Source organism: Rhinatrema bivittatum, chromosome 4 (genome assembly GCF_901001135.1).
Source record: "Rhinatrema bivittatum chromosome 4, aRhiBiv1.1, whole genome shotgun sequence".
NCBI lineage: Eukaryota > Metazoa > Chordata > Amphibia > Gymnophiona > Rhinatrematidae > Rhinatrema > Rhinatrema bivittatum.
In genome coordinates, this window is record NC_042618.1 from 288,854,508 (window position 1) to 288,867,090 (window position 12,583).

The window sequence follows — 12,583 nt, forward strand, 5'->3', positions numbered from 1 at the left end:
TCAGCCAAAAAGGTTCCTGACCCCTGCTCTAATGGAATCTTCGCATCTACTTCCTGAATAGTTCTAGTTGGTGAAGGAGACACTATTCTTCTTCTCTTCTTGGCTCTTTTTGGGCTATCATGAATAGCCACTACTGAAATTATTGACAAAACTGAATCCTGTCCAGAAGAAGCCAAGGAAACATATAGAGTGGTAATGCCTAAATGTAACCTGCTCTGGCGCTTTCTTTAAAGCATTAGGCCCACATGCTAGCAACTTCTTAGCACAATTAGTGAACCAATCTTTAGAATCAGGCTCTTTTCCATCTTCTCTCAAAAAAACCTCCATATTACCGATCTTGAAAAACAAATCTAAGGAAGACTTCGATCTCAGTAACTACAGACCCATTGCCACATTAACATCACTGGCCAAATTAATTGAATCAGCAGTGCTATCCCAACTATCAGAATATTTATCAGACAATGACATATTACATACAAACCAACATGGATTTCGTAAAGGCCACTCCACCGAGACTCTTCTTCTGACTTCTTTCGATTCTATATTTCGGGCTTTTGACTCTTACACAGATCACATTATTGTTTTCTTAGATATATCAGCAGCATTTGATACCATTGATCACCAAATTCTTATTTCCATTCTTAAATCTATAGGTATTACAGGCACCGTATTACAATGGTTCATTTCATTTCTAACTGACCGTATTCAACAAGTTACTATAAATAATCATTCCTCCGATACATACTCCATTGCATCAGGTGTTCCACAGGGTTCCTCTTTATCTCCTATTCTTTTCAATATCTATCTGTTACCTCTCTGTCACATATTAGCCTCAGTTAACATAAAATTCAAAATCTACGCTGACGATATACAATTCATGGTGCCATATAACATCTCCTGGTCCCATACATTATCTTTAGTATCATTATATCTCACAACCATCGATACCTGGCTTTCCCACAACCGTTTGAAATTAAATCCAAATAAAACAGAAATAGTTCACCTCTCATCAATAACTGATTCATCTATAGGTCCCCCTTCTCAACTTATATTCAATGGAACAACTATCCCCATATCAAAATCCGCAAAAAACTTAGGCATAACCATCAATACAGACCTTTCTTTAAAACAGCATATATCTGTATTAACTAGGAATTCTTTCTACAAACTTCAACTCTTAAAATGTCTACGTCCTCTACTTTTCTTTCATGACTTTCGGACCATTCTTCAATCACTCATCTTCTCCGGACTGGATTACTGTAATTCTCTATACATAGGTCTCCCAGAAAACACACTTCATTCACTTCAATTAATCCAAAATGCAGCAGCACGTATCCTAAGAAATTCTTCAAAAAAAAATCATATCACCCCAATACTTCAATCTTTACATTGGTTACCAGTCAAATATAGAATACAGTTTAAAATTCTATCCATTATACACTCTCTCATTCATACCCCTAACTCAGTTACTTTATGCACTATCCTCCGCATTTATAAACCTACCAGACACCTAAGGTCAATGGACAAAAATCTTCTTGATATCCCATCACCCTCGACAAGCCCGCTTAGATATTACTAGAAAAGAGCTTTTTCAGTCATAGGTCCCATTTTATGGAATTCATTACCAGATTCCATCAGATCCATACCCAACTCCAAACAATTCAAAAATCTTTAAAAACACATTTATTTCAAATTGCATTTCATATACCACACCACCAAATAATGCATCATATTCCCAGTTTTGGCACCTGATCCCGATTCTTTTCACTTGCTTTCTGATTTGTTTAAATTACCTATTTTATTTTAATTTTATTTTATGTTAATGAATAATTTTTGTAATTTTTATATCTTCTATAACTAAGTTATCTTTAAGTAACCTTTACTTTAGTTTTTTATTAGTTTTTTAATCCCTTTTATTTGATATTTGTAAACCGTTTTGGATTAAACACTGTTTGTAAAGACGGTATATAGAATATTTTTAAATAAATAAATAAATAAATAAATAAATAAATAACCTCATGGCGAGAGGTCCCAAGACTTACAGAGAGCTTTGGATTTGTGCTATTAATCAAGTTGACTTAGGGAGTAGCCACTGCTATTACTAGCATCAGTAGCATGGGATAGACTTAGTTTTTGGGTACTTGCCAGGTACTTGTAGCCTGGATTGGCCACTGTTGGAAACAGGATGCTGGGCTTGATGGATCCTTGGTCTGACCCAGCATGGCAATTTCTTATGTTCTTATGTTCATGGGGGTTTTCTGATTGGGATTCCACTGAGTGTAGAATAAATTCTTCAATGGAGCGACCTGTCTGCTCCTAATTGATGTACACCCCAGCTTATCTGAATCTTTTAAAGACTTCCTGTCTTCTGTTATAGAGATTTGGTTTGGCCTCTGTGCTCATGTCCTTCCTATTAGGCTTATGTGATGGTCTTCTTTTATGTTATGATGTGGTGATCATGACCTCTTTTATGGTGGTCTGACTCTCTCTTTCCCATGGCGTAACTTCTCTGTCTCTTCCGTTGTGTTTTTATGACATGGTGATGGCACTATGTATTCATGGCGCGGTGATGGTGATGACGACTAGCATTCATGGTGCAATAATGGCACCTTATGTTTACGGTACTGTGTCGGCGATGGATATGTATAGCATGGTGACTGCACTCCATAACTATGGGACGATGTAGACCTACGGTCCTCATGTCACAATGATCGCAATGTCCTCTTTTCTTTGTCTTGGTGTAGTAGTGAGGCGCTGAGCTCCTAAGATGTAGGACGGTGCTAATTCTCTTTCTGAACTAAATGGCCATTTCCCACCCTGTAGTCCCTATGGGACGTCTGCGAGTGTTCTGACTCTCTATCTTTTGAAGGTGCTTTCAATTTCTTGGACGTCACAACACTTGTATGCAGTGTTGTGGAATGTACGGATGTTTCAGCCTTATTGGCAGATGTGCTATCCTCCAGTCCCATACCTTAGATGTGCCTACATCTTCGTCCTGCATTCCCCCTCCTCCAATGATGAGGATGACAATTTTTTTCCCCTAATTGTTAATTTGGAAGGTTTAGAAGACTCTTTAACCTTCTTCTTTTTTCCTTTGGGACCCTTAGAGTCCTGAGAGGCGTTCCTGTCTTTCCTTTTAAGTGGGAGATACTTGTTTTCTCCTAGCTCCATTTGAAGTTTATAAAATCTATGTTTCAAAGTCCTGGGTGACATTCTGCCACAAGGCCCGCAATTAGTAAGGTCATGCTCTGCTCCTAGACATCTTATACAGACTTTATGCAAGTCTAAAGCACTCATTTGCTTAGGGCATTTTTGGCATAGCTTAAAAGGGGCCTTACCTTTAGCCTCCAGGGCTCCCTCTAGGGGCTGGCTGCGCGGCTTCATTCTTCATTTAATGGGCCAACTACAGGAAGTTCCTCTTCAGCTCTCCGATTACATCTTCAGGGCTCTTCCTGCTCCTGCCCTATAAAAGGCACTGCATTAGTTCCTCAGTGCCTTTGGATGGAGTCACTACTGCTCCAGTATCCTTCTTCGGAGTTACACCCTCCATCTGGGGTTCCACGCTCTCGTCCAGCTCCCGTTACTCAGACCTCGCCTGTACCCAGTATGGAGGAGGAGGAACCTATGCAACTAGGCCGCAGTCACCTATCAGCCAAGGAGAGATGATACCGAAAGAGATTAGGTCTCTGTATGTACTGCGGACAACCTGGCCACGCTGTTTACTCCTGTCCCATCTGTCCGGGAAACTTGCAGACCTAGGATTCACCGGAGGACTCTTCCTAGGTCTAACTTCCTACTCCTCCATTAACCCTTGCAGTCTCTATTATCTCGGACACCCTTGAATTTCAAACATTAGTGCCGGAGGGAACTTCATACTTAGATGTAGAGCACCTATGAATCCCCTATGGTAGCTAGAGATATCTTCTTTGGAATCAACAGTGCTATAGTCCTTCAGGCACGACTTCCGAGTGAACCAATCATAGCAGATATCTCTGAGAAATAATCCGTGAAGACGTAAAGATATAGAGCGCCATAGAAACATAGAAACATAGAAATGACGGCAGAAGAAGACCAAACGGCCCATCCAGTCTGCCCAGCAAGCTTCACATTTTTTTCTCATACTTATCTGTTTCTCTTAGCTCTTTGGTTCTATTTCTCTTCCACCCCCACCATTAATGTAGAGAGCAGTGATGGAGCTGCAACCAAGTGAAATATCAAGCTTGATTAGTTAGGGGTAGTAGGGGTAGTAACCGCCGCAATAAGCAAGCTACACCCATGTTTATTGTTTTACCCAGACTGTGTTATTCAGCCCTTATGGGTTGTTTTTCTTCTCCCCTGCCGTTGAAGCAGGGAGCTATGCGGGATAGCGTTGTAGTATCAGTTTTCTTCTCCCCTGCTGTTGAGCAGAGAGCTATGGGATATGCGTGAAGTATCAGTTTTTCTTCTCCCCTGCGGTTGAAGCAGGATATGCATTGAAAGTGAAGTATCAGGCTTATTTGGTTTTGGGGTAGTAGAACCGCCGTAACAAGCCAGCTACTCCCCGCTTTGTGAGTGCAAATCCTTTTTTCTTCTCCCTGCCGTTGAAGCAGAGAGCTACTGCTGGATATGCGTGAATGAAGTATCAGTTTTTCTTCTCCCCTGCCGTTGAAGCAGGAGAGCTATGCTGGATATGCGTGATAAGTATCAGTTTTTCTTCTCCCCTGCCGTTGAAGCAGAGAGCTATGCTGGATATGCATTGAAAGTGAAGTATCAGGCTTATGTGGTTTGGGGTAGTAACCGCCGTAAACAAGCCAGCTACTCCCCACTTTGTGAGTGCGAATCCTTTTTTTCCACATTTCCTCTTGCTGTTGTAGCTTAGAGTGATGTTGGAGTCACAGTAACCATGTGTATGTTTATTGAATAAGGGTATTATCTCCAGGCAGTAGCCGTCATTCTGGCGAGCCAACCCACTCTTTATTGACGGCCTCTTGATTTTATGGATCCACAGTGTTATCCCACGCCCCTTTGAAGTCCTTCACAGTTCTGGTCTTCACCACTTCCTTCGGAAGGGCATTCCAGGCATCCACCACCCTCTCCGTGAAGAAATACTTCCTGACATTGGTTCTGAATCTTTCCTCCCTGGAGCTTCAAATCGTGACCCCTGGTTCTGCTGATTTTTTTCCTATGGAAAAGGTTTGTCGTTGTCATTGGATCATCTAGCTATGGCGAACATAGCCACCGCTATGAATATCAGCAGCCAGAGTGGAACTGCTGAGGACGTCAATAAGATCTTCAAGAGAAGAGACGATTTAAGGAACGTCCAAAGCCCATTCAGATTGTGATACAATAATGGATCTTCTAATTTGACAGGGACTCTTTCAGGTCTTCCATAAGATGTCCTGAGAATAAGGTTGCCTCTGCCCCTGAGTCCAACAGGGCAGGGGTGCTGAACCATAACTGGTTCAGAGGTCACAGAGATGAACGAGAGAGTGAGGGAGATCACGCCGTATGGCCCAAAGAACAGTTCCTCCCGGGGGACTTAGGCCCGTCCGTTTCCCGGATGTATGGAGTATGTAGAAACATCATGGCCGGGCTGACCACAGTACATGCACAGGCCGCATTTCTTCCGGAATCTTCTCTCTTTTGAGGTCAAGTGACCACGACTAATTTGTGTCAGTTCCTCTTTATCAACAGAAGGACTTGCTGGGCCCCTCCGAGGTGCAGGGGTACTGGCCTGTTTCAACCCAGTTAACACCTTAGGCCAGAGTTCCTTCACCTTGTCTTGGAGCCGACAATCAATCCGAGTAGCTAAGGCTATCAATTCTTCCAGCGAGTCAGGTGTCTGGCGAGCGGCCAGCTCGTCTTTCAAGTGGGTATCCAGGCCTCTGCAGAAGAGAGTCTTGAGTAGGGGATGTGAATCGTTTTTTGACGATTTAAAATATCGTCCGATATATTTTAAATCGTCAAAAATCGTTAGGGCCACGATACAATACCAATTCCCCTGATTTATCGTCAAAAAATCGTAAATCGGGGGAAGGGGGAGGGCAGGAAAACCGGCACACTAAAACCCCCTAAAACCCACCCCCGACCCTTTAAATTAAATCCCCCACCCTCCCGAACCCCCCCCAAATGCTTTAAATTACCTGGGGATCCAGCTGTGGTCCGGAACGGCGGCGGTCCGGAACGGCCCCCTCAATTGAATCGTGTTGTCTTCAGCCAGCACCATTTTGCAAAATGGCCGCCACAAAATGGCGGCGGCCATAGACCAAAATGATTCCAACTGCAGGAGGTCCTTCCGGACCCCCGCTGGACTTTTGGCAAGTCTTGTGGGGGGTCAGGAGGCCCCCCCAAGCTGGCCAAAAGTTCCTGGGGGTTTCCAGGCGGGTTCCGGGAGCGATTTCCTGCCGCGAATCGTTTTCCGTACGGAAAATGGCGCCGGCAGGAGATCGACTGCAGGAGGTTGTTCAGCTGGGGTTCCGGACCGCCACTGAACAACCGCTGAACGACCTCCTGCAGTCGATCTCCTGCCGGCGCCATTTTCCGTACGGAAAACGATTCGCGGCAGGAAATCGCTCCCAGAACCCCGCTGGAACCCCAGGAACTTTTGGCCAGCTTGGGGGGGCCTCCTGACCCCCACAAGACTTGCCAAAAGTCCAGCGGGGGTCCGGAAGGACCTCCTGCAGTTGAATCGTTTTGGTCTATGGCCGCTGCCATTTTGCGGCGGCCATTTTGCAAAATGGCGCCGGCTGAAGATAACACGATTCAATTGAGGGGGCCGTTCCGGACCGCCGCCGGTCCGGACCACAGCTGGATCCCCAGTAATTTTAAAGCATTTGGGTGGGGGTTCGGGATGGGTGGGGGATTTAATTTAAAGGGTCGGGGTGGGTTTTAGGGGGTTTTAGTGTGCCGGCTCACGATTTTAAACGATTTTCACGATAGTTTACACACCCAAACGGCAACAATACGATTCCCTCCCCCTCCCGCCGAAAATCGATCGTTAAGACGATCGAGGACACGATTCACATCTCTAGTCTTGAGACATCTGGGGGTCCCAGCGAAGTCCGCTGCAAGAGTCTTGAATTCTATGGCAAATTCAGCCAGCGATCTGTTTGCCTTGCTTCAAGTCCACCAAAGCAAATCCGGCAACAGTATACGAGCAGTGGTCATCAAAACGGATTTAAACAAGTCCATAAATCCTTCTATGTCCTGCAAAATAGGGTCCTTGCATTCCCACAAGGTAGCTGCCCACAACAAGGCTCTCCCATCCAAGTATGACAGGATGTAGCTGGTCTTAGAGAGGCCCGTGGGAAACAATGAAGGTTGTAAGGTGAAATGCAAGCTGCACTGGTTCAAAAAGCCCCGTGTCTTCTGGAGTTCTCTGGAGAAGCGAATAGGAGCCGCCAGTGGAACAGCAGTTTTAAAGTTACCTCCTGTAACTGACCTTCTTGGGTAGAAAGCTGTGCCTTGTATTTTCTGTGTGTGAAGCTGATGGAATGCTGCAGTAAGTTCTCCAAGGTTTCTTGCTGTTCTGAGATGCGTTGAGCCAGGCCCAGTATAGCCTGCAAAGCAGAGAGGTGGTGTTGTGGGTCCATGGATTACTGACATCCCATACCTTAAGCTGGATTCCCAGGAGTACTGCTTCTCCAAATTTAGCCGGATCCACTGGAGTTAGCAATCTATTATGAATCTGCTATGCTGATGGGAGGAGCAAGCAGATGGGAGTTATGAATCAGCTCCCTTGGTGGGAGGAGTTAGCAATCTGTTATGAATCGCTCCTCCAGAGGGGAGGAGTTAGCAATCTGATACGAATCTGTAGGTATAGACTGCGGAGTTAGCAATCTTGTTGTGAATCTACTCCTGTGGAAGGAGGAGTTAGCAATCCGATATGCTCAGTTCTTGTAAAGGGAGTAGATAACAATCTGTTATGAACTGTTGCTGAAGACCCCTGATGGAAGGAGTAGCAATCTGTACCAGTGGAGTGCTTGGAGAGGGCACTCAGCTGTAGAGGAAGGTAGATAGGTGAATCCTTGGGCCGATGGCAGATGACAACGCCCCCAGGAGGATATCCTGAGAGGGACCACCGGCTAGGCTGGGTTATGGAGACAGACACAGATAGTTGTTTTATTAGACAGGTTAGTAGAACCAACAGAGGTGGCAGTAGTGAGCTGATATGCCCGGCAGGGCTGAAGTCTCTCAGGTACTGGAACAGCGATCCCAGGGTGGCTGAGCTGTAGAAAGACTATAGATAGTGAGTAGACAGGGTATGTTCATAGCCAGAACTAGATAACCAATCTCACATAAGGTCTTAAAGAGGCTCAGTAGCTGGAAAGGGTTGGCCCTCGAGGAGCGAGTACCTGGTTCCAGGGGAAAGCTCTGAGAGAGCGATGGTAACTCACAAATGTCTGTATCTGCGATAGCTTCCAGCAGTAGAGAATCTTCAGAGTATTCAGGAACATGGGCCTCGATGAGCGAGTACCGGTCCTATCTGCAATCTGAAATAAAGAAAAGAGAGCGAGGCCCCGAGGAGCAGGTACCCTGGTAAGTCCGAGGAGGCAGAGTATCTTGGATGAATTTGTAGCGACGTCTGAATCCTATGCAATGTCCTTGTCCTTGCTAACTCGATTAGTTAGCGAATACTGAGAACTTTTATATATGGAAGCAGATGACGTCAGCTCAGGGGGACGGCCCTGAGGTTCGTGCCTTGCTGGTATATTAGTCGTAATGCGCGTGTACCCTACGTCATCAGGCAACATTTTATTTATTATTTAACACTTTTCTATACGACCTTCATGGTTAGGGACCATATCAGGTCGCGTTTACATCGAAAGGGGGAACTGTAACAAAAACCGTAGGTAACAGGAAGAACAAAGTTACATTCAACAAGGGAGGTAAAACTTGGAAGCAAAGACTGCTGGAAAGAAAAGACTAAGGAACGTAGTGCTTAGGATAATAATAACAGCTGTTAGAGAGTCAGGGTAGGCTCTTATTCCGAGCTTGGAGATAGTAAGGGGATCCATTGTTCATGATGGCTTTTCGGTCGTCTAATGAGTGTCTGGAGGATCTGAGAAGGCCTGGCGGAAAAGCCAGGTCTTGAGTTTTTTTCTAAATGTTAAGAGGCAGGGTTCCAGTCTGAGGTCGGATGGGATGTTGTTCCAGATAGCTGGGCCTGCTGTAGAAAAGGCTCGGTCTTTGGTCGAAGTGAGGCGTGTAGCTTTTGTAGGTGGGGCCTGTAGGTTTCCTTTATAAACTTCTCTGGTCGGTCTGTTGGTGCTATGGAGATTGAGAGGGAATTTGAGGTCCAGATGCAGATGATTGTAGATGGCTTTGTGAATAAGAGTGAGTGATTTGTGAAGGATTCTGTATTTCACCGGGAGCCAGTGTAAATTATGGAGGATAGGTGATATGTGATCTCCACGGTTGGTGTTAGTCAGAAGATGGTGGATCCGCAGCGTCGAGCGGGTCCGGGGACGCCGGAGGGAGATGGCATGGAGATGCCGCAGCTGCAGCCGTCCATCAGACCCAGAGGGAGTCGTCACAGAGGTAGAGAGGGCGGAGTGAGGGTGTCAAGCAGCGATGGACGCAACACCCTGCTAAAATAAAGGGATTGTTCTCAGTTTGTGCCCTGTTTTCTATAAACTCCTGATGCCAAATAATTCCTAATATTTTTCCAGACCTAGGGATGAAAAAGCTGGAAAGATAACTAAATCCTGTAAGTAAGTAAGTAAGTAAGTAAGTAAGTAAATAAATATTCTCCATAATTTCTGTTTGTAGATGATAGAGAAAGGGGACAAGTATTGCCAAGAGATAAACTGGGGAATCTTCTGTTCTTTCCACATTCTTTCCCATTTTTGTTAAACTAAAGTCCTAAATGTTATAGCAATATGGATTGTGGTTATGGTTAAATTTATTTATAATCCGCCTACGGGAAGCCCTATGCGGCTAACAACACATCAACACATCAAATCATCATAACCAGGTACATAAGATAAAACAAAGTAAAACTATTAGAAATAATCCATTCATTAAAACAGATCCAAAAGACAAAGCATAAAGTAAAAACTGTCAGAATAATCCTCTCATTAAATAAAAAATAATTAAATACATAAGACCTTAATTAGATCAATTTGATTAAATTGCACCATTTATCTTTAATAATCATTTGAGTATTTAAATCAGAGCCACTTCAGCTATGGAAAAGTTGCTACATTCGACAAGACAGTGATACACGCAGATTTCGATCCGGTTTGAGCACTGTCATAGCCGTAGTTTTCATACAACAGAAAACTCTCAGGCGCAGCCCCTCTGGGTTTAAATCTAATCGAACCTAGATCCCCTCATCCATAATTAAAGCTACATCTGCGATCTTTTAATATGCGCTAATTGCATCAGGGGAGGTTCTACAGTTTTCTGTTGATTACAAGACGTGAGCGAAATAGCTTTAAGAAACGGGAGGCACTATGACCACACGGAGCAGCTCAGCGCTCTACTTTAGGCCTTCAAGTGACTCTTGATGGGGTTCTGTCAACCCAGTTCTCTGATCTCTCGCGCTTGGATTGGTAGAAGCAAGCTCTTCTTATTATCTGATTGGTCAGGGATGTTTCCTTTTTCCTCCCTTCCCTCGCCGATTGGCTGGGGCTGTCCTTTTCCTGGTGAATAAAGGAGCGCGGCTAATAGTGAGCAGGAGGAAGTGTCATGGCGGATAGATTAACGCAGTTACAGGATGCTGTGAATTCAGTAAGCTGCGCTTTTTTTTCTTCTGGATCCTTTGTCTCTGTTTTGAGGCTGGTGTAGCGGGCGGGCGGGCTCCGGAATGGGGCCGGGGTTTTCTTTGTGTGAGGTTTTTTTTTGGTTTTTTTTTTTTTACTTTGGGGGGTGTTTAAATAGCTGGTAGGAGCATTACGTATCAGTGCTAGGGCTTCACTTTCAGCTACTTCCTAGTTCTCGTATGTTCGGGCTCTTCAAAATGCTTCATTGTCTGGACTTTTCCCCGCTCCTTCCAGCTCTTTTTGGTGCGTTCTTACTGTATTGGTGTCTGTGTGATGTCTATATGGGCTTCCGATTAGATTGAGTATTTGAGATCCAACTGTTCCTAATAAGGTTGATTCCTAAAAACTTAAAAGACCAACTGGAATGCCTTTTAATTGCCATTTCAGTTTCTATAAGTCTTAGTTCCACTGTTGCTTTAATTACTTGTAGACTTAGGTTTATTTATATAAGTTTTCAAAAATTTAAGCTTAGAAATGATCGAGTCCCGGTTTTGTTTAAAACTTGTAGTCTAAGGTCCGCTCAGTGATAGTACTATGCGGAGGACCTGAGTAGATTCCTGTGGCAGGTCTTCACTTGTGAGCTACGCAGAGGTTGGGGATGCTGCAGTGGCATGGCTCGCTGCCCCTTAGGAAAGGCGTTTTCCTGTAGAAGTAGCACTGAATGGCTCTATTAACGGCGCATGTTGGCAGGGCTTGGCAGGACTTCTGCAGTGTGGTGGTTTCCTGAGTGCTAGATGAGATGGGAGGAAAACAAACAAATAAATAGATTAGGGGGAAACTACCTAGCTAATTCCGAATAAAAATTCATGGAGTCTAATCGTAGTTTTGGTTCCACTTGAGCTAGAAGCCCAAAGAATCGGGAGGAAACCCACCTACAAAATGTGGGTTTAGCAATTTGATAGTTTGAATAAGCTCCATGAATTAGCAACTGCTTCTTACGTGAGTGTGCACAACATTGCTTGTCGAGTAGCACTATAAAAATCCTAAATAGTAGTAGTAGTAATGAGATCCATATTGAGTCACTGTGCAGCTCTGCTAGCTGTTATGTATAACTGGCTATCTTAAAGCTAGCCGGTTATGTATAACCGGTTAACTTTAGGACAGCTCATTGGCCTGATAAATCAGCCAGCTAACTCAAATATTGAGTTCGTTAATTTATCCTAACTGACTCTTCCCCCCCCCCCCCCCCCCCACCCACTTGGCCAGCTAAAAACTTACAGGTCAATACAGTAAAGTGTGGCTGTGCTTACCCTGCTTCTAACCCACTTTCTACTCACTTTTCGGCTGCGTTAGTCCAACCCGCGATACACTGTCCCCTTTAACCCATTCTTACCGCCTCTTTAAATCACCGGGTAACCCCTTCCGGCTCCAGCATGTATATTAGATGTAAACGATCGAATTAGCTATTTCCTCCCATACAGTAACGTGTGCCCTGACTATCGCTTTTTTAACCTGCAGTTTTGCTGTGCATTTAACTTGCTAACTTACCGCCTACCCTTACACCCCTGCGTTAGAGGCAGGGGTAAGGGTAGGCGGCAAACTTTCCCCCAGCCCCTGCTCACCTGCCCTGGCCACGTCCATGGGTTCTGGTCTCCGTGGCAGCCCCAGTCCTCTCTCCCCTCCTCCCGAAGCAATGAAAGCGGAAAAAAGCAAAAAAAAAAAAAGTAGCAACGAAGCGACTTACTTTTCTTGCAGCCCTCCTCCGGAGATGGACATCAGCGGAGATGGACTGCAGCTGCCGGCGAAGATGGATGCCTGCACAGGCGAAAGCAGCCCCTGTGTGTGCAATTGGGCCGCTCAAGGCGTGACGTCACAACGTTTGGTGTCACGGCATGTGA

At 44.8% G+C, this 12,583-nt stretch overlaps 1 protein-coding gene across 2 annotated transcripts in view; it reads left to right on the plus strand.

Moving 5' to 3' along the window:
* The first annotated feature begins 10,568 nt into the window (after nucleotides 1–10,568).
* MED21 (mediator complex subunit 21) overlaps nucleotides 10,569–12,583 on the plus strand; it is a 119,175-nt gene continuing 117,160 nt past the window's right edge. Inside the window, exon 1 of one of the 2 annotated variants that reach the window (XM_029600173.1) lies at nucleotides 10,569–10,713. In XM_029600173.1, coding sequence (XP_029456033.1) covers nucleotides 10,672–10,713 — 42 coding nt within the window. In that variant the 5' untranslated portion in view covers nucleotides 10,569–10,671. The remainder of the gene's footprint in view (nucleotides 10,714–12,583) is intronic. The other variant, XM_029600174.1, reaches the window with a different exon arrangement.